This window comes from Coregonus clupeaformis, chromosome 7, assembly GCF_020615455.1.
Source record: "Coregonus clupeaformis isolate EN_2021a chromosome 7, ASM2061545v1, whole genome shotgun sequence".
NCBI classification, from domain to species: Eukaryota; Metazoa; Chordata; class Actinopteri; order Salmoniformes; family Salmonidae; genus Coregonus; species Coregonus clupeaformis.
Window position 1 is genome coordinate 14127561 of NC_059198.1, and position 23366 is coordinate 14150926.

General features: G+C 42.1%; 1 protein-coding gene across 1 annotated transcript in view; it reads right to left on the reverse strand.

Annotated features, from left to right (window-relative positions):
* LOC121569932 (ADP-ribosyl cyclase/cyclic ADP-ribose hydrolase 1) overlaps positions 1-21289 on the reverse strand; it is a 46786-nt gene extending 25497 nt beyond the window's left edge. Inside the window, exons 1-7 of the mRNA XM_041881284.2 lie at positions 20886-21289; positions 20286-20415; positions 20021-20156; positions 14426-14508; positions 13752-13825; positions 10651-10737; positions 10319-10402 (exon numbers count right to left, since the gene is read on the reverse strand). Coding sequence (XP_041737218.1) covers positions 10319-10402; positions 10651-10737; positions 13752-13825; positions 14426-14508; positions 20021-20156; positions 20286-20415; positions 20886-21103 — 812 coding nt within the window. The 5' untranslated portion in view covers positions 21104-21289. The remainder of the gene's footprint in view (positions 1-10318; positions 10403-10650; positions 10738-13751; positions 13826-14425; positions 14509-20020; positions 20157-20285; positions 20416-20885) is intronic.
* Positions 21290-23366: the final 2077 nt, after the last annotated feature.

Sequence of the window (23366 nt, forward strand, 5' to 3'; positions counted from 1 at the left end):
CCATTGATAATTTTTGTGTGATTTTGTTGTCAGCACATTCAACTATGTAAAGAAAAAAGTATTTAATAAGATTATTTCATTCATTCAGATCTAGGATGTGTTATTTTAGTGTTCCCTTTATTATCCCTTTAGTGATATTTTTATTATGAGTATAACCTTGAATGCAAAGATTGTGATTGATAGCATAAACATGATATACTTTTGTAAATTTATGGGATTAGTAACCCCATTAGGAGGGATATGATGTATATTCTTTAATAAATTAGAAGATAGAACTGAGTTAATCACGAACATTGAGTTAGAATTGTTTGTTACTGGGCTAGGAATTTTATTGGGGCATTTCACTGTTTGTGTGGGGGAGTAGAGAGAAACTGCCCTAGGGTCAAAGTGCTTGCTCTTACTTGAATCCATGGCTGCCTTTTGTCTCTCTCTTCAAACACAGTGAAGGGAGCGGCACCAGGGTTGAATAGTTTGACCTTTGTCTCTTTGGTATCTCCTTGATTGATTACAGCTTGAGGGGGTGAGGTACAGGGGAGCGGGTGATTAGTTGGAGTAATAGTTCAGCCGTCCTCAGGGACAAAGGAAGTGGGCGGAGCAATAAAAGAGCGGGAAAACTGAAGAGGACTATATAAGATGGAGGGGGACCTTAAGAATGTGTGCTCCTCTGCAGACGAGTATCGGCTTTGTTGGAAACTTTATTAAAGTCATTTCTTGGTGCAACAAAAAAACTCTGTAAGACCTTATTTGTAATAAAGTATGGTGGTTATTTTCCACAACACAAATCAAAATATATTTTATATTTGAGATTCCTCAAAGTATCCACCCTTTGCCTTGATGACAGCTTTGCACACTCTTGGCATTCTCTCAACCAGCTTCATGAGGTAGTCACCTGGAGTGATTTCAATGAACAGGTGTCCCGTGTAGCTCAGTTGGTAGAGCATGGCGTTTGCAACGCCAGGGTTGTGGGTTTGATTCCCACGGGGGGGCAGTATGAAAATGTATGCACTCACTAACTGTAAGTCGCTCTGGACAAGAGCGTCTGCTAAATGACAAAAAATGTAAAAAATGTAAATGTTAAAAGTTAATTTGTGGAATTTATTTCCTTCTTAATGCGTTTGAGCCAATCAGTTGTGTTGTGACAAGGCAGATAGCCCTATTTCCCACCGTGAAGCATGGAGGAGGAGGTGTGATGGTGCTTTGCTGGTGACACTTATTTAGAATTCAAGGAACACTTAACCAGCATGGCTACCACAGCATTCTGCAGCGATACGCCATCCCATCTGGTTTGCGCTTAGTGGGACTATCATTTGTTTTTCAACAGGACAATGACCCAACACACCTCCAGGCTGTGTAAGGGCTATTTGACCAAGGAGAGTGATATAGTGCTGCATCAGATGACCTGGCCTCAACAAATCACCCAACCTCAACCCATTTGAGATGGCTTGGGATGAGTTGGACCGCAGAGTGAAGGAAAAGCAGCCAACAAGTGGGAACTCCTTCAAGACTGTTGTAAAAGCATTCCAAGTGAAGCTGGTTGAGAGAATGCCAAGAGTGTGCAAAGCTGTCATCAAGGCAAAGGGTGGCTACTTTAACACTTTTGGGGGTTACTACATTTACATTTTACATTTTAGTCATTTAGCAGACGCTCTTATCCAGAGCGACTTACAGTTAGTGAGTACATTACTTTTATTTTATTCATACTGGCGCCCCGTGGGAAACGAACCCACAACCCTGGCGTTGCAAACACCATGCTCTACCAACTGAGCTACATCCCTGCCGGCCATTCCTTCCCCTACCCTGGACGACGCTGGGCCAATTGTGCGCCGCCCCATGGGTCTCCCGGTCGCGGCCGGATACGACAGAGCCTGGATTCGAACCAGGATCTCTAGTGGCACAGCTAGCACTGCCTTAGACCACTGCGCCACTTGGGAGACTACATGATTCCATATGTGTTATTTCATGGTATTGATGTCTTCACTATTATTCTACAATGTAGAAAATAGTACAAATAAAGAAAAATCCTTGAATGAGTAGGTGTGTCCAAACTTTTGACTGGTACTGTACATAAAAAAATATATACAAATGTCTTATCAAACACAAACTTGGTTACACACGTGTCCTTCACTAAAAAAGGTGCAAAAATATAAATAATCTGAACTATTTACAAATGGCATTCGTGTTAGTTTTACATCCCAGGTGTAGATGATTCGATTTCACTTTCACCATAGCTTGTGCATGTCGTGATAGTCTTTGAAGCAGTCCCTCTCTGGGCTTTTCGGCATTGTAGTCCTTCAGAGAAACAGGAATGGGGACATTCTTCCTCATCCATGCCCCATTGGCATTTTTCAACCTCCTTAAGACATGGTTGTTATTGAATGCCTTATGCTGTGTGGTGAGCATGGTTACTTTCCTAGTGTCATTCCATTTCACAAAAAGCAGCTTATTAGTCCTGATCCAACATACAGTGAGGGAAAAAAGTATTTGATCCCCTGCTTTTGTACGTTTACCCACTGACAAAGAAATGATCAGTCTATAATTTGATTGGTAGGTTTATTTGAACAGTGAGAGACAGAATAACAACAACAAAATCCAGAAAAACGCATGTCAAAAATGTTATAAATTGATTTGCATTTTAATGAGGGAAATAAGTATTTGACCCCCTCTCAATCAGAAAGATTTCTGTCTCCCAGGTGTCTTTTATACAGGTAACAAGCTGAGATTAGGAGCACTCCCTTTAAGAGTGTGCTCCTAATCTCAGCTTGTTACCTGTATAAAAGACACCTGTCCACAGAAGCAATCAATCAATCAGATTCCAAACTCTCCACCATGGCGAAGACCAAAGAGCTCTCCAAGGATGTCAGGGACAAGATTGTAGACCTACACAAGGCTGGAATGGGCTACAAGACCATCGCCAAGCTGCTTGGTGAGAAGGTGACAACAGGGTGCGATTATTCGCAAATGGAAGTAAAACAAAATAACTGTCAATCTCCCTCGGCCTGGGGCTCCATGCAAGATCTCACCTCGTGGAGTTGCAATGATCATGAGAACGGTGAGGAATCAGCCCAGAACTACACGGGAGGATCTTGTCAATGATCTCAAGGCAGCTGGGACCATAGTCACCAAGAAAACTATTGTTAACACACTACGCAGTGAAGGACTGAAATCCTGCAGCGCCCGCAAGGTCCCCCTGCTCAAGAAAGCACCTATACATGCCCGTCTGAAGTTTGCCAATGACCATCTGAATGATTCAGAGGAGAACTGGGTGAAAGTGTTGTGGTCAGATGAGACCAAAATCGAGCTCTTTGGTATCAACTCAACTCGCCGTGTTTGGAGGAGGAGGAATGCTGCCTATGACCCCAAGAAGACCATCCCCACCGTCAAACATGGAGGTGGAAAAATTATGCTTTGGGGGTGTTTTTCTGCTAAGGGGACAGGACAACTTCACCGCATCAAAGGGACGATGGACGGGGCCATGTACCGTCAAATCTTGGGTGAGAACCTCCTCTCAGCCAGGGCATTGAAAATGGGTCGTGGATGGGTATTCCAGCATGACAATGACCCAAAACACACAGCCAAGGCAACAAAGGAGTGGCTCAAGAAGAAGCACATTAAGGTCCTGGAATGGCCTAGCCAGTCTCCAGACCTTAATCCTATAGAAAATCTGTTCAGGGAGCTGAAGGTTCGAGTTGCCAAACGTCAGCCTCAAAACCTTAATGACTTGGAGAAGATCTGCAAAGAGGAGTGGGACAAAATCCCTCCTGAGATGTGTGCAAACCTGGTGGCCAACTACAAGAAACGTCTGATCTCTGTGATTGCCAACAAGGGTTTTGCCACCAAGTACTAAGTAATGTTTTGCAGAGGGGTCAAATACTTATTTCCCTCATTAAAATGCAAATCAATTTATAACATTTTTGACATGCTTTTTTCTGGATTTTTTTGTTATTATTCTGTCTCTCACTGTTCAAATAAACCTACCATTAAAATGATAGACTAATCATTTCTTTGTCAGTGGGCAAACGTACAAAATCAGCAGGGGATCAAATACTTTTTTCCCTCACTGTAAGGTCCCCCTCTCTGCTGTTTTTGTCATGTCGTTTACCTTGGTTTTGGGGAAACCGATTCTGTTAGGGTCTTGTGGCACCATTCGTCCTATTTTATTTTTCATGAGGTCTATGAAAAGTGGATGTAGAGCCATCAGACTGGGTGATTGAAACTGCAGTGGGGGTGGTTGAAGAGGAGTGGGGCCTTCGTCGAGTGGTGGACATAGAACCATCAGACGGGGTGATAGACATAGCAGTGGGGGGTGAAGACCTTTACTGGCAGGGTGCTTGCTGGGGAGGGGTGACTCCCAAACGTCAAAATCCTCTGCATTCTCCACTCTGTGGTGAATACTATAAAGGGATATATTGTTGTAAGACACACAGAATTACAGTTGACTAAATTTACAAAACGACATTACTGTAAAGTAAAAACACCAAGCCTAAACCTTATCTGTACAGTGACTCACATAGGTGTGAAGCACACACACAATGCAAACAGTAACACGAGACAAAGGCAGAGGTGAGAAACACAAATAAACAATGGCCATGAGAGTTTAGTGGCCTCTCCAAAGTTACAAGGATGAAACTTAGAACAGCAAACAGTGAACTAATATGAAACAGACAATAACTACTTTGGAATTCCATTACATTGAAATTACTTGTTACATAGGCCTATGTAAACTAAATCCAAAGCACAAAAAGCAGACAACATATAGTAAATTAGCTATATAAAGTCATGAAAATAATTTACTTACAGATCTAAAAGTGGATCCAATCCTTCTAGAAAGCAATCTTCGTCGGCCGAGTCGAAATCCTCATTGTCCAAAACGCTCCCCTGATCCGAGTCCGACTCCAGTATTTTATTCAAAGCTTTTATGTCTGTATACTGTATTTTTATTTTTTTTATAGCCCCCCTTGAGAAGCCATCTTTTATGCTAAAGCAATGAAATTAAAGCGATGAAATCTGTTTACAATGTATTGTAGCGTGCTCGGTGCGTCTCGTCTCTAAGCCAGGTAGCAATAGTTCGCATTACGCATAAAAGGTTCTAGGCCTTGCTTTGTCCCACCCAAGTCAACTGCACATTTTTTTTTTTCACAAGGTAAGCCAGTTGAGAACAAGTTCTCATTTACAACTGCGACCTGGCCAAGATAAAGCAAAGCAGTGCGGAAAAAACAACAACACCACAGAGTTACATATGGAATAAACAAAACGTACAGTCAATAACACAATAGAAAATCTATATACAGTGTGTGCAAATGTAGTAAGTTATGGAGGTAAGGCAATAAATAGGCCATAGTGCAAAATAATTACAATTATAATTTAGTATTAACACTGGAGTGATAGATGTGCAGAAGATTATGTGCAAATAGAGATACTGGGGTGCAAATGAGCAAAATAAATAATGTAAATAACAATATGGGGATGAGGTAGTTGGGTGGGCTAATTACAGATGGGCTGTGTACAGGTGCAGTGATCGGTAAGCTGCTCTGACAACTTATGCTTAAAGATAGTGAGGGTGAGATATACCTGCTGGAACGCATACATTTACATTTACATTTACGTCATTTAGCAGACGCTCTTATCCAGAGCGACTTACAGTTTTAGTGAATACATATTTTTATTATTTTTTATACTGCCCCCCCGTCGGAATCGAACCCACAACCCTGGCGTTGCAAACGCCATGCTCTATCAACTGAGCTACATCCCTGCCGGCCATTCCCTCCCCTACCCTGGACGACGCTGGGCCAATTGTGCGCCGCCCATGAGTCTCCCGGTCGCGGCCGGCTGCGACAGAGCCTGGATTCGAACCAGGATCTAGTTGCACAGTTAGCACTGCGATGCAGTGCCTTAGACCACTGCGCCACTCAGGAGTCCGGGTGGGTGTTGCTATGGTGACCAATGAGCTAAGATTTTTATATATTTTTTGTATTTAACCTTTATTTAACCAGGTAAGCCAGTTGAGAACAAGTTCTCATTTACAACTGCGACCTGGCCAAGATAAAGCAAAGCAGTGCGATTAAAAACAACAACACATAGTTACATATGGGGTAAACAAAACATAAAGTCAAAAATACAAACAGAAAATATATATACAGTGTGTGCGAATGTAGTAAGTTATGGAGGTAAGGCAATAAATAGGCCATAGTGCAAAATAGTTACAATTTCGTATTAACACTGGAATGATAGATGTGCAAAAGATGATGTGCAAATAGAGATACTGGGGTGCAAATTAGCAAAATAAATAACAATATGGGGATGAGGTAGTTGGGTAAAACCAATGCTTTTACGGTTACAGAAGTCAACAAATGATAACGCCTGGGGAGTAGGAGTGATACTGGGGGATACAGGGCCTGGGTTAACCTCTACATCACCAGAGGAGGAGTAGAATAAGGATACGGCTAAAGGCTTTAATTACTGGTCTTCTAGTGCGTTGGGTACAGAGAAAAAAAGGGGCAGATTTCCGGGCGTTGTAGAATAGATTCAGGGCATTATGTACAGAAAAGGATATGGAAGGATATGAGTACAGTGGAGGTTAACCTAAGCGTTGGATAACGATGAAAGAGAGAGCATCACTGGAGGCACCGATTGAGTCGGTCTCCGCGTGTATGGGGGGTGGGACAAAGGAGCTATCTATGGCAGGTTGAGCTGGGCTGGGGGATCTACAGTGAAATAGTACAATAAGAAATAACCGAAACAGCAATAAGCAAGGCATATTGACATGGGAGAGAGGCATAAAGCAATCACGGGTGTTATTCGAGAGAGCTAAGACAACAGCTGGTAATGGCGACAAAGTTTGGGCTGAGGCTAAACATAAACAGGATGCGGTACCGTATAAAGGAACAGTCCAGCAGGCATCAGCTATATAGCTGAGTTATCATAAGGTCTGGTGAACAGCAATAGGAGAGTTCGGAGGTAGTTTGGGGGCTGCTATAGCACTAGCGAGCAAGAGGCCACGGCTAGCGTGTGCTAGCGGGCCGGGGCTAGCAGATGGATCTTCGTGGTCGACGTCGTAACGGGAAACCTGTTGTAATCGCATCAGACGATTTCGTCGGCAGACCAGTCGTGTTGGATCGGCGGGGCTCCGTGTCAACACTAGGAGGTCCCGTCCAGTTGATAGAGAGGTAGATAGCCGGGAGAAGGGCCTGGCTTGCGGCTAGCTCGAGGCTGATTAGCCAACAACAACGTCCATTTGATTGCAGCTATCTAGCTACGATGGTCCGGTGTTAAAGGTCCAGTGAATCAGTGATTCCGGCAGAAAAACCGATATGTTCTGGGTCGATAACGCGCTGTGCAGACAGTGCAGACTGTGCAGACAGTGCGATAATAGTACAGGCTAGAGCTGGCTGGTAGGTAGTGCAGGCCACGGACAATGGTGAGAAACCGCTAGCGGTGGCTAATAGCAAGTAGCTAGTTAGCTGGCTACTCCCATCCGGTAGACAGAGAGGTAGATAGCCTTGAGCCAGGCCCATATCCCGGCTAACTGGTGCTTGCTTCAGGGGCAGTGGTGATTAGCCAAACAGCAACATCCAATTCGGTTGCGGCTAGCTAGTTGCGATCCGGTGTTAATGTCCAGTGATTCAGTTATTCCGGCAGAAAATCCTATGTTCTGGGTGAAAACCGCTAACGGTGGCTAATAGCAAGTAGCTAGTTAACTGGCTAGCTGGTATCAACTGGAGATTCTAGATAAAAGGTAAGTCAATAATAGAATCCGTTCCACATTGAGTGAGGCGGGTTGCAGGAAAGTATATTTTGTAGAAGGATGAAAAGTGTGATAGGGAAATATGTACGAAAAATACAAAAAACTGGCTATTTACACAGACACACAACAAAGAACACGACCGCACTGCTATGCCATCTTACAAGATAACGCAGGGATTTGCCTAGAAGGGATTTATAGATGACCTGGAGCCAGTGGGTTTGGCGACGAATATGTAGTGAGGGCCAGCCAACGAGAGCGTACAGGTCACAATGGTGGGTAGTACAGTGGGGGGAAAAAGTATTTAGTCAGCCACCAATTGTGCAAGTTCTCCCACTTAAAAAGATGAGAGAGGCCTGTAATTTCCATCATAGGTACAAGTCAACTATGACAGACAAATTGAGAAAAGAAAAATCCAGAAAATCACATTGTAGGATTTTTTATGAATTTATTTGCAAATTATGGTGGAAAATAAGTATTTGGTCACCTACAAACAAGCAAGATTTCTGGCTCTCACAGACATGTAACTTCTTCTTTAAGAGGCTCCTCTGTCCTCCACTCGTTACCTGTATTAATGGCACCTGTTTGAACTTGTTATCAGTATAAAAGACACCTGTCCACAACCTCAAACAGTCACACTCCAAACTCCACTATGGCCAAGACCAAAGAGCTGTCAAAGGACACCAGAAACAAAATTGTAGACCTGCACCAGGCTGGGAAGACTGAATCTGCAATAGGTAAGCAGCTTGGTTTGAAGAAATTAACTGTGGGAGCAATTATTAGGAAATGGAAGACATACAAGACCACTGATAATCCTGCAGTGCCAGACGTGTCCCCCTGCTTAAGCCAGTACATGTCCAGGCCCGTCTGAAGTTTGCTAGAGTGCATTTGGATGATCCAGAAGAGGATTGGGAGAATGTCATATGGTCAGATGAAACCAAAATAGAACTTTTTGGTAAAAACTCAACTCGTCGTGTTTGGAGGACAAAGAATGCTGAGTTGCATCCAAAGAACACCATACCTACTGTGAAGCATGGGGGTGGAAACATCATGCTTTGGGGCTGTTTTTCTGCAAAGGGACCAGGACGACTGATCCGTGTAAAGGAAAGAATGAATGGGGCCATGTATCGTGAGATTTTGAGTGAAAACCTCCTTCCATCAGCAAGGGCATTGAAGATGAAACGTGGCTGGGTCTTTCAGCATGACAATGATCCTAAACACACCGCCCGGGCAACGAAGGAGTGGCTTCGTAAGAAGCATTTCAAGGTCCTGGAGTGGCCTAGCCAGTCTCCAGATCTCAACCCCATAGAAAATCTTTGGAGGGAGTTGAAAGTCTGTGTTGCCCAGCGACAGCCCCCAAACATCACTGCTCTAGAGGAGATCTGCATGGAGGAATGGGCCAAAATACCAGCAACAGTGTGAAAACCTTGTGAAGACTTACAGAAAACGTTTGACCTGTGTCATTGCCAACAAAGGGTATATAACAAAGTATTGAGAAACTTTTGTTATTGACCAAATACTTATTTCCACCATAATTCACAAATAAATTCATAAAAAATCCTACAATGTGATTTTCTGGATTCTTTTTTCTCATTTTGTCTGTCATAGTTGACGTGTACCTATGATGAAAATTACAGGCCTCTCTCATCTTTTTAAGTGGGAGAACTTGCACAATTGGTGGCTGACTAAATACTTTTCCCCCCCACTGTATATGGGGCTTTGGTGACAAAACGGATGGCACTGTGAAAGACTACATCCGATTTGCTGAGTAGAGTGTTGGAAGCTATTTTGTAAATGACATCGCCGAAGTCAAGGATCGGTAGGATAGTCAGTTCCCTGGAAAGCTTATCTCATTGGCTACAAGACAGTCAAGGTGCCATAGTAGCCAATCCCCTGTGTAGTGGATGCCTACAGCGCGTAAGCAGGCGACATCATATTCGATGTTGCCATTAAGTCATACATCATCGGATAACATTGGCAACAGGCTAGATTTGTTCCTACCAACCTAAGGATTAATTTCATACCCCCCATGTAGCTATAGCTCAAACACAGACCAAATCGAAGCTTACCTTGTAAGATGTTTGCTGTTTGGTGAAAACGTTGTGTAAAATAAACATTTTGACTCTCGGGGCTGGTGATCAATAACGGTAGGTCACATGCAGACAAATAAGTTATCCTCATGATCTGTGGAGTCCCGGCTTTTGGTGTGTATCAATGTATTCCATGCTTATTTTGTTTATGCTTCACAATGCTAACTGGAACGTAGGTAGCAGCCATCTTGAAATGAGGTCATCGCCTCGACCTGTCCTTATATATTCGTATGCCCATATATGGTAGTAAGTCACACCAAAGATTTTGACACCCTGCTTTTGCAGATAGGGGCTACTGTACTCATTCCAGACTGAATTGAATAATACAATTTTAAAAAATTGGGCCCGAAAATATGGGGACTTTACATTTAAGAGGTTAACACTGTGTTCATTTATCTTTTTTTAACACTGGAGAAATTGCTGTGCACACACACACAATATCAGATGGATTTGTTGTAATCAATAGTTATATTGTAACCTCTTCACTTACTCAGGAACCGCCTTGCAATTGTACTTGAGTTTTGGATCTATCTCTTTCTGTAGGTCCTTTAAGGAGGGATCATCACAGGTTGTCCTTTAGCAGGGAAAGACATGAAACAATTATAATATGTCATAATATTCCATGAAACATAAAGCCTACATGTATCCTATATATAAACAGACATTTGTTCTACTATTTTACATAATCACATACTAGGCACAATGCAGGTGCAGTGATTATGAAAGACATACAAATCAACTATGACAGAAAGAAACACACACACACACACACACACACACACACAGTAGACATATGTCAGTTTGTCTGGACAAAAAGCTCACCCCTCATTCTCCTTGGTCACCAGGACAACACTCAGGCTCTTCATTTTGGCAGCTTTGAACCTTTTCACCTCGATGGTGGCAAAAATACTTCACATAAAAGACAAACATAGAAATGTGTAAAGATCATGATTTACATTAAATCAATCAACTATGTAGGTGCACTATTGCTTAAGCAAACAAAAACACAACAGTCTGCTAACAATATACGTAGTGTTGTGGCAATAGAGGGGTTCTACATTTTGGTGGAAATGGCAGCTGTGGTAAAAGGATGTTTTTGCTTGGTTGTCTGTGAGTAGGGCTGTTAAGGTGACCGTATTACTGATGGCAGTCAAATTCCACATGACCGTTTAGTCACAGTAATTAGGCGTCTCCAAGCTCTGATGCTGCTGATGGTCATTAGTAGCCTACCAAATGTGCTAACTGCCTGGTACTCAGCACTCTATTGTCCCTCTAATCACTGACGTCAATGCAAATGGAATCGAAAATCTAATCAAACACTTCATGAGAGCCTATGAGCTCATGTTGTGCAACATTTCTATAGGTATGCAATTGCGTGAGAAAAACAGAGCGATGGCCTCTATTAAAAAGAGGAGGGTCCCATCAGCTTTCTATAGGCTAGGCCTGCTATATTTATTTCTCAACTTTCCTAATATTAAGCACATTGCTTCTCCTTACAACAGGATGGCATGAAAATGAACCATTGGAATAGCGTCCTCCATTCGCTATTTAAGTGCATAGATGACATGTATTTTCCCCCCCTGCACCTGTTTGAGACAAGTGCATAATAATGGTCCATTCTAAATAAATAAAAATGCACGCATATATTATTTAGTATATGTAAAGACAAGATTAAATCAAGAATAGTCTGATGGGTGACAATATTAGCCTATCACTTGTGAATGATATATTTTCCCCTGGAAATTCGAGGCATTATCAGGTGCTTGTCAAATTGTGAATGAGAGACTGATGAAGTGTGAACAGCCCATGCAAAAGACAAAGCAGAGCTCATGCCTTTCATGCAACTTTTTTAAAATCATCATTAGAGTCGCATCATGCAGCCTTAGAATGTATTAAAAATCAAAACATATAACCCAATGTTTGTATCACAACTAAAGTGGCCAAATAACTTCTTAAAATTAAGCACATGAATCCGCTTTACAACGGGTGTAGAGCCTACCTGGCATACTTATGCAGCGTGTGAGTTTCAAGTTTGGGGAAGATAATTTTCACCATAAAATGCACCTTTATAATAAAAGCATTACATGCATAATCGCATTTGCAGTCACTTTTGAGAATGGTGTTTTCCTGCTAATGGAACATTCACGCTTATAGCCTACTGCCGTGTGCGCATTGCTGTGCTTATAATGTGAAGAAATAGCCTAATAGTTTATCAACATTTTAAGCTAAACGTTCTGATCTGTTGCGTCAGCCTCATTACTTAAAAAATGTTTTTTTGATGCTAGTGGTTGTATTAATTTGGGATCTATCGTGGTCCTCTGTAGCTCAGCTGGTAGAGCACGGCGCTTGTAATGTAAAATGTAATGTAATGTAAAATGTAAGGTAGTGGGTTCGATCCCCGGGACCACCCATACACAAAAATGTATGCACGCACGACTGTAAGTCGCTTTGGATAAAAGCGTCTGCTAAATGGCATATTATTATATCGAATCCCACAACTGTCCCAGACTATGTTTGGAATATTTATTTCTCGCACAGAATAGGTCAACTTTTGTACTATGGGGGATAGTAGATTGACATAGGCTAGTGCTTTTGCTGTTTGTTAGGCCTACTAATCTTATTGGCTGACGAAAAATGGACAGTTCTTCCAATATCTTCAATATGTGCCTTGGAATTGGATAAGGACTCACGCAGTTGCGTCCCCGATGTGTCTGCACTTGTAGCCTGTGAGAAAGACCTGATCATATGACGGACAGCCATGTGAGTGAGAGGTGCTTCAGTGCGCCCAGCCGGGAGAAGGGAATTATAATTATTATCCAAGGGCACAACGGCCACTGGCCGCAAAAGGCATGGATTTTTTTAGGGGGCATTATGGCCACACAAAGGGGATGTCGCCTGGAAATTCGAGTCCTTATTAAGTGCTTGTCAAATTGTGAATGAGAAACTGATGAAGTGTGTACAGCCTGTGCAAAAAAACAAAGCAGAGCACATGCCTTTCATGCAACTTTTTTCAAATCATCATTAGTCTCATCATGCAGCCTTAGAATGTATTAAAAATCAAAACATATAGCCCAAAGTTTGTATCACAACTAAAGTTACATAAATAACTCGAAATTAAGCATATAAGAGTACCTGTTTCTTTGTTAACCGCTCAACACAGAATAGCCGCATGTGTGCACTCCCTCAAATACTTTGGAGAACATATATATCCTTTCTATTTTATTCAGCTCTGTTCAATTGTATTCTTCATACTATAAAATAATGCCACGGAATTCTAAGCAAATCTTGTCTGCTAACTGAACTAGTGTAGCCCACAGCTATTTGGCATAGCCAGATCAGGGCCTTACATCAAGACAACTCAGTATGCTATTCTGTTCTTCTGAAATAGACTACATTTTCTTCATTACATGTTTCTTTAGACCTGTCTAAAATAAATAATGGATTTATTGTGATGGTTTTATTAGACTTTTTTTAAATGTAGATGTTCCAAAGGTCTGCATCAGTGGCTTGTAGGCTATGCGAAATGTGTTTATGTTCATTAACGGTAAATTACCGTGACACCGGCAGTTATTTGCTTGACATTCACCGGCTGCCAAAATTGCAGGACTTCCACAGCCCTATCTGTGAGTATAATTATTTTTCCAGAGCAGAGAATGTCACCATTCAGTTGAAATAACACATTCCATTGCACAGACAAACTTGATAAGACTATCACATTTTTGTGCTGAGTTATTATTGGAGACGGGCTAGGCCAAACACATAAATGTGTCTGAAATGACACCCTATTCCCTATATAGTGCACTACTTTTGAATAGGGCCCATTCCCTATACTTTGGTCAAAAGTTGTGTACTTTATAGAGAATAGGTTGCCATTTAGGACACATCCATAATAGCCTCCTCAGGACCCAGTCATTGCATCTTACCTGGTGGGGCTGAAAGGAGTGGCAATAGATCCATTCAGCATGGCTGTGACATCACCACATGCGGCATCTGCAAACTACCAGGGAAAGAAAGTAACACCCACAGTGAAGAAAAATAACATCTGAATTGCAAAATCAGTTGGAAACAACAAGCTTAGATTTCCAGAACATTTCCAGTGCATCCTACTCATTTTTAACAGGTAACTCACTCCCACCGCTGACTCGTATTGTGCACCCCACATAACTCACAGATTTTGAAAAACAACAAATACTCCCCCACACCTACACTAATCTAGTCTGAAATTATATTGTGAACTTGACTGTCTATAAATAGCAAATTCAACACAAACATTTGTTGTGCTGTCCTGAATTCCAAAGTGTAACTGCTTGAAAGTTTGTAGCCTGCATCCCATCGCCATGTATGACATTGTCCAATCAGGAGAGAGCTAAGAAATGTGTTCCCATGGAGACAGACACAAAGGCCTATTGATGAACAGCTAAGACTGTGAAACCCTTTCCTCTGCTCCCAATCACAGATTGAATTTGGATTGGTTTCTGGCTATCTAATTCATATCAGTACATTTTGTTCCATGCGTTTTGTATTCATGGCTGGTAGGTGTAAGATTTCAAAGCACCTTGGCCATAGCAGGCTCAATAACAGTCTGAAAAGAACTTACCGCTGCTGAGGCCCGATTCCAGAATGAACGAACTGTGTTGTTGACACAGTCTGTCCAGCCTGGGCACCCTGTGGTGAACGTTTCTGAGAAAGCAGACAGCCACACAAGGAAGGAATTTTTATTTATTTATTTTATTTCACCTTTATTTAACCAGGTAAGCCAGTTGAGAACAAGTTCTCATTTAGTGCCTGAATGATGCAGGCACTACAAGGAAACGTTTTCTGACAGCACAAATTTCAAGGAACTTCATAATTGTTTGCTTGTTTCCCCATACTGTATTTACATAATGTAGTGACGGAAGCAAACTGGATCATCCTAGGCTGTTTCATCACATTAGCCTTTGGTCAGAGGACCTGCTGAGGCCCTCTGGCTCTGACCCACGTCATGAGCTATACTGTACTTTATCATGGTCGGATGTATAGTAAGGGCCCATCCCAAATGGCACCATAATCCCTATATAGGGCTCTGGCCAAAAGTATTGCACTATAAACACTCCCCTCCGCATGTATTTGGACAGTGAAGCTAACATTTTGGCTCTATACTCCAGCATTTTGGAATTGAGATAAAATGTTTCATATGAGGCAACAATACAGAATGTCACCTTTTATTTGAGAGTATTTTCATAATATCTGTTTTACAGTCACTTTTATTGTAAGAATATAATGTTTCTGAACACTTCTACAGTAATGTGGATGCTATATTTAACCAGATAGGCCAGTTGAGAACATGTTCTCATTTACAACTGCGACCTGGCCAAGATAAAGCAAAGCAGTGCGATAAAAACAACAACACAGTTACACATGGGATAAATAAAACATACAGTCAATAACACAATAGAAAATCTAAATACAGTGTGTGCAAATGTAGTAAGTTATGGAGGTAAGGCAATAAATAGGCCATAGTGCAAAATAATTACAATTTAGTATTAACACTGGAGTGATAGATGTGCAGAAGATGATGTGCAAATAGAGATACTGGGGTGCAAATTAGCAAAATAAATAACAATATGGGGATGAGGTAGTTGGGTGGGCTAATGACAGATGGGCTGTGTACAGTTGCAGTGATTGGTAAGCTGCTCTGACAACTGATGCTTAAAGTTAGTGAGAGAGATAAGAGTCTCCAGCTTCAGAGATTTTTGCAGTTCGTTCCAGTCATTAGCAGCAGAGAACTGGAAGGAATGGCGGCCAAAGGAGGTGTTGGCTTTGGGGATGACCAGTGAGATATACCTGCTGGAGCGCATACTACAGGTGGGTGTTGCTATGGTGACCAATGAGCTAAGATAAGGCAGGGATTTGCCTAGCAGAGATTTATAGATGACCTGGAGCCAGTGGGATTGGCGACGAATATGTAGTGAGGGCCAGCCAACGAGAGCATACTGGTCACAATGGTGGGTAGTATATAGGGCTTTGGTGACAAAACGGATGGCACTGTGATAGACTACATCCAATTTGCTGAGTAGAATGTTGGAGGCTATTTTGTAAATGACATCACCGAAGTCAAGGATCGGTAGGATAGTCCGTTTTACGAGGGCATGTTTGGCAGCATGAGTGAAGGAGGCTTTGTTGCGAAATAGGAAGCCGATTGTGAATAATGATGAGTGAGAATGTTAGAGGGACAAAGATCATGGGGCGGCAGGTAGCTTAGTGGTTAAGAGCGTTGTGCCAGTAACCGAAAGGTCGCTGGTTCTAATCCCCGAGCCGACTAGGTGAAAAATCTGTCGATGTGCCCTTGAGCAAGGCACTTAACCCTAATTGCTCCTGTAAGTCGCTCTGGATAAGAGCGTCTGCTAAATGACTAAAATGTAAATGTAAATGTATACCCCCCCAAAAAGGCTAACCTCTGTTATTTGTAATGTTGAGAGGTTAGCATGTTTTGTTGTAGCCTCTGTAACTTTCTCAATAATCATTATTCATTCATGATTTTTCTTGATCGTGGTATTATCAGGATACATTTAGAAGTGGTCAAAAACATCTGATATACTCACTTAGAAGGAAAATTACTCCACTCATCATCCACCATTCAGTTCATATTGGGTAAAACTTAACCCAAAACACAACCAAAACAAACCGCAAATGCATCCAACGAGTTTGTAGAGTCACAAGCTTGATGTAGTCATTGCGTGCTAGGAATATGGGACCAAATACGAAACTTTTGACTACTTTAATATCCTAAGGGAATTTGTCCAAATACTTATGACTTCTTCAAATGAGGGGCCTAGGTAAAACAGAAATGTATGAAAATACCCTCTAATAAAAGGTAACATTCTGTACCTTCGCCTCATATGAAACATTTGATCTCAAATCCAAAATGCTGGAGTATACAGCCAAATTTAATAATTTTGCTTCACTGTCCAAATACTTACAGAGGGGAGTGGAGGTGTGCACTATACATGGAATAGATTGCCATTTGGGATGCATCCTAAAACAACCAGTAAATTAGTGGTTTATACTGTACATGTATGGTCTATTAGCTGTCATTTCTTAGATTACACATACAGTGGGGAAAAAAAGTATTTAGTCAGCCACCAATTGTGCAAGTTCTCCCACTTAAAAAGATGAGAGAGGCCTGTAATTTTCATCATAGGTACACGTCAACTATTTGTAGGATTTTTGTAGGATCACAATGAATTTATTTGCAAATTATGGTGGAAAAGAAGTATTTGGTCAATAACAAAAGTTTCTCAATACTTTGTTATATACCCTTTGTTGGCAATGACACAGGTCAAACGTTTTCTGTAAGTCTTCACAAGGTTTTCACACACTGTTGCTGGTATTTTGGCCCATTCCTCCATGCAGATCTCCTCTAGAGCAGTGATGTTTTGGGGCTGTCGCTGGGCAACACGGACTTTCAACTCCCTCCAAAGATTTTCTATGGGGTTGAGATCTGGAGACTGGCTAGGCCACTCCAGGACCTTGAAATGCTTCTTAAGAAAGCCACTCCTTCGTTGCCCGGGCGGTGTGTTTGGGATCATTGCCATGCTGAAAGACCCAGCCACGTTTCATCTTCAATGCCCTTGCTGATGGAAGGAGGTTTTCACTCAAAATCTCACGATACATGGCCCCATTCATTCTTTCCTTTATACGGATCAGTCGTCCTGGTCCCTTTGCAGAAAGACAGCCCCAAAGCATGATGTTTCCACCCCCATGCTTCACAGTAGGTATGGTGTTCTTTGGATGCAACTCAGCATTCTTTGTCCTCCAAACACGACGAGTTGAGTTTTTACCAAAAAGTTCTATTTTGGTTTTATCTGACCATATGACATTCTCCCAATCCTCTTCTGGATCATCCAAATGCACTCTAGCAAAACTGCAGACGGGCCTGGACATGTACTGGCTTAAGCAGGGGGACACGTCTGGCACTGCAGGATTTGAGTCCCTGGCGGCGTAGTGTGTTACTGATGGTAGGCTTTGTTACTTTGTTCCCAGCTCTCTGCAGGTCATTCACTAGGTCCCCCCGTGTGGTTCTGGGATTTTTGCTCACCGTTCTTGTGATCATTTTGACCCCACGGGGTGAGATCTTGCGTGGAGCCCCAGATCGAGGGAGATTATCAGTGGTCTTGTATGTCTTCCATTTCCTAATAATTGCTCCCACAGTTGATTTCTTCAAACCAAGCTGCTTACCTATTGCAGATTCAGTCTTCCCAGCCTGGTGCAGGTCTACAATTTTGTTTCTGGTGTCCTTTGACAGCTCTTTGGTCTTGGCCATAGTGGAGTTTGGAGTGTGACTGTTTGAGGTTGTGGACAGGTGTCTTTTATACTGATAACAAGTTCAAACAGGTGCCATTAATACATGTAACGAGTGGAGGACAGAGGAGCCTCTTAAAGAAGAAGTTACAGGTCTGTGAGAGCCAGAAATCTTGCTTGTTTGTAGGTGACCAAATACTTATGTGATTTTCTGGAGAAGAAAATTCTCAATTTGTCTGTCATAGTTGACGTGTACCTATGATGAAAATTACAGGCCTCTCATCTTTTTAAGTGGGAGAACTTGCACAATTGGTGGCTGACTAAATACTTTTTTCCCCCACTGTACACTACCGGTCATAAGTTTTAGAACACCTACTCATTCAAGGGGTTTTCTTTATTTTTACTATTTTCTACATTATAGAATAATAGTGAAGACATAAACTATGAAATAACACATATAGAATCATGTAGTAACCAAAAAATATTTTATATTTGAGATTCTTCAAATAGCCACCCTTTGCCTTGATGACACCTTTGCACACTTTTGGCATTCTCTCAACCAGCTTCACCTGGAATGCTTTTCCAACGGTCTTGAAGGAGTTCCCACATATGCTGAGCACTTGTTGGTTGCTTTTCCTTCACTCTGCGGTCCGACTCATCCCAAACCATCTCAATTTGGTTGAGGTAAGGTGATTGTGGAGGCCAGGTCATCTAATGCAGCACTCCATCACTCTCCTTCTTGGTCAAATAGCCCTTACACAGCCTGGAGGTGTGTTGGGTCATTGTCCTGTTGAAAAACTAGATGGGATGGCGTATCGCTGCAGAATACTGTGGTAGCCATGCTGGTTAAGTGTGCCTTGAATTTTAAATAAATCACTGACAGCGTCACCAGCAAAGCACCACCACACCATCACACTTCCTCCATACTTCACGGTGGGAACCACACATGCGGAGATCATCCGTTCACATACTCTGCATCTCACAAAGACACGGTGGTTGGAACCAAAAATCTACAATTTGGACTCCAGACCGTGTTTCTTGGCCCAAGCAAGTCTCTTCTGATTGGTGTCCTTTAGTAGTGGTTTCTTTGCAGCAATTCAACCATGAAGGCCTGATTCACACAGAACAGTTGATGTTGAGATGTCTGTTACTTGAACTCTGTGAAGCATTTATTTTGGCTGCCATTTCAGAGGCTGGTAAACTCTAATGAACTTATCCTCTGCAGGAGAAGTAACTCTGGGTCTTCCATTCCTGTGGTGGTCCTCATGAGAGCCAGTTTCATCATAGCGTTTGATGGTTTTTGCGACTGCACTTGAAGAAACGTTAAAAGTTCTTGACATTTTCCGTAATGACTGACCTTTATGTCTTAAAGTAATGATGGACTGTCATTTCTCTTTGCTTATTTGAGCTGTTCTTGCCATAATATGGACTTGGTCTTTTACCAAATAGGGCTATCTTCTGTATACCACCCCTACCTTGTCACAACACAACTGACTGGCTCAAACGCATTAAGAAGGAAAGAAATTCCACAAATTAACAAAGCACACCTGTTAATTGAAATGCATTCCAGGTGACTACCTCATGAAGCTGGTTGAGAGAATGCCAAGAGTGTGCAAAGCTGTCATCAAGGCAAAGGGTGGCTATTTGAAGAATCTCAAATATAAAAAATTGTTTTATTTGTTTAACACTTTTTTGGTTACTACATGATTCCTTGTGTTATTTCATAGTTTGGATGTCTTCACTATTATTCTACAATGTAGAAAATAGTAAAAATAAAGAAAAACCCTTGAATGAGTAGGTGTTCTAAAACTTTTGACCGGTAGATCTGACATAGCACAATATACTTGACATGTTTATGGCTATCACTGTGTTATGTACAGACTGATGGTATGTAGCTCCATTTGAGCCTTACCGTTGCTCTCCTCCTTGCCACACCAGGTCAGTCCATTCATGACGAAGCCGACTAGTGTGTCCTCAAGGGTCAGGAAGCAATCTGTCTTCTCTGTGAAGTCATGCACTATTTTCTTGGTTTTGCTCCAGAACAACATCTGGTGGTGCAATGAAATGTAAAAAAAGTTAAAAATGTTTTACTTGCAGCTGTCAATGAAACAAAACATATGAATATATTTGAGTGGTGTGTGTGTGCATGTGTGAGCGAGCGTGTGTGAGTATCTCACCCTGTTACAGACAGGATCCTGGATCACAGTATGGATAAGGAGGTCATAGGCCTCCATCGGTACATTACATGGGTCCTTCCCCACGAATGCTTGCTCAAATGCACTCCATATCTTTTGACAGTCATTTGCACTGGAACAATCACAGGAATTATCAAGAATAGTATTACAGCATTATCTAGAAATAAAAATATGGCCAATCATTGATTGAGGAAGGAATAGCTCCCTGTGAAACGGTTATTGAATAGGAGAAAACTAAACTGTTTTAACTGTTCGCTCATTGTGTTAAGCTGTCTTGATGTGTATTATAGGAAGAGGGGTAACCGTGAGAGAGTATCAGAGCAGACCTTAAACAAGCTAGCCACCCTGTTGTTACAAGGGTAAATGCACAACCACCTGTGCCATTAAGCAATGCAGGTTCACATACAGACAGGGAGGCTACATCATGAATACACTTGAGTCTACATTTAATTATATTCAACTATGGCAATGGAAATTGAATAAACTGCTGCAAAATTAGTTAACCTGAAGTTTGAGTTACTTTTAACAATATGCTAAAAATATAAATAAATATGCAAAATAAATCAAATAAAAGTGTCTCACCTTGAAGATTTGTTGTTCTGTATAAATGCTTCACATTTGTCAATAATAGTTTTTTTTAGGCTTTCACTCGATGGGCTGGACAGTCTGTGACTGAGCGCTACTCCCAGAGAAATAGCGAGGATAACGACCAGTGAAAATACTGCACATAGACCCATGATTAGGCAGAGGCGAGTCCTTCGCTTTTTCCTTGGAAAACGGTGCGATTCTTCATGCTCCATGGTTACTCCTCGTTAAGTCAACTGTGAAATCGGCGTTCAAAAGGGGTTTGTTTTTGTTTATGTTGTGCCAGTGGCATAGCCTACTGCCTTCAACACCGTCGTGCTCGGAGTTCTATTTTAGGAGTCGGTATTTGGGACAGTATGCTACCACGCGAATACCTCTACTGCGACGCACTGCCTCAATGGCCAAATGACCCTACTTTACGTTTGGCGCTGGTCACGTGATCTATTGCCTGTCTATGCATAGTTTATCTATAGTAACTGTACTGTAGGCTATGTTCGCCATAGTATTATTAGGAAGGCTAGTATAATTAATTCAGCATAGTAATTGTGGTGTATTGAGACATGTATTATGTGTTAATGAGTTTAGATTTTAAATGGTTGCAAATAGCCAATGGGATTTGTATGCAGGAGTTGAGTTATTTGAATAAACAAACGACAATGGGGTTTCCGTTCTTGCATTGAAGTGATTGAATTACGAGATGCAAGGGCGGGAAAAAGTTCAATGATGTATAGGAGAGTTGGGCTGAAGACACTGTAGAGAGTAGTTGATTGGAATGTGTTAAGGAGAACATGAAATAAATCAGTTCTGGTTATTACAATGAGGGAAAAAAGTATTTGATCCCCTGCTGATTTTGTACGTTTGCCCACTGACAAAGAAATTATCAGTTTATAATTTTAATGGTAGGTTTATTTGAACAGTGAGAGACAGAATAACAACAACAAAAATCCAGAAAAACGCATGTCAAAAATGTTATAAATTGATTTGCATTTTAATGAGGGAAATGTCTCTCACTGTTCAAATAAACCTACCATTAAAATTATAGACTGATCATGTCTTTGTCAGTGGGCAAACGTACAAAATCAGCAGGGGATCAAATACTTTTTTCCCTCACTGTACTTACAAGCCCTTAACCAACAATGCAGTTTTAAGAAAATAATGTTAAGTAAAAAATAGATAAGTAAAAAAATAAAATAAAAAAATAGCAGCAGTAAAATAAAATAACAGTAGGGAGGCTATATACAGGGGGTACCGGTTAGTCAAGGTAATTGAGGTAATATGTACATGTGGGTAGAGTTAAAGTGACTATGCATAGATAATAAACACAGTAGCAGCAGCGTAAAAGAGGGGGTGGGGGTTGGGTGGGGGGCAATGCAAATAGTCTGGGTAGTCATGATTAGCTGTTCAGGAGTCTTATGGCTTGGGGGTAGAAGCTGTTAAGAAGCCTTTTGGAGCTAGACTTGGTGCTCTGGTACCGCTTGCCGTGCGGTAGCAGAGAGAACAGTCTATGACACGGGTGGCTGGAGTCTTTGACAATTTTTAGGACCTTTCTCTGACACCGTCTGCTATAGGGGTCCTGGATGGCAGGAAGCTTGGGCCCAGTGATGTACTGGGCCGTACGCACTACCCTCTGTAGTACCTTGTGGTCGGAGGCCGAGCAGTTGCCATACCAGGCGGTGATGCAACCAGTCAGGATGCTCTCGATGGTGCAGCTGTAGAACTTTCTGAGGATCTGAGGACCCATGCCAAATCTTTTCAGTCTTTTGAGAGGGAATAGGCTTTGTCGTGCCCTCTTCACGACTGTCTTGGTGTGTTTGGACCATGATAGTTTGTTGGTGATGTGGACACCAAGGAACTTGAAGCTCTCAACCTGTTCCACTAGAGCCCCGTCGATGAGAATGGGGGCGTGCTCAGTCCTCTTTTTTTCCTGTAGTCCACAATCATCTCCTTTGTCTTGATCACGTTGAGGGAGAGGTTGTTATCCTGGCACCACACGGCCAGGTCTCTGACCTCCTCCCTATAGGCGGTCTCATTGTTGTCGGTGATCAGGCCTACCACTGTTGTGTCGTCGGAAAACTTAATGATGGTGTTGGAGTCGTGCCTGGCCATGCAGTCATGGGTGAACAGGGAGTACAGGAGGGGACTGAGCACGCACCCCTGAGGGGCCCCCGTGTTGAGGATCAGCGTGGCAGATGTGTTGTTACCTACCCTTACCACCTGGGGGAGGCCCGTCAGGAAATCCAGGATCAAGTTGCAGAGGGAGGTGTTTAGTCCCAGGGTCCTTAGCTTAGTGATGAGCTTTGAGGGTACTATGGTGTTGAACGCTGAGCTGTAGTCAATGAATAGCATTCTCACGTAGGTGTTCCTCTTGTCCAGGTGGGAAAGGGCAGTGTGGCGTGCAATAGATATTGCATCATCTGTGGATCTGTTGGGGCGGTATGCAAATTGGAGTGGGTTTAGGGTTTCTTGGATAATGGTGTT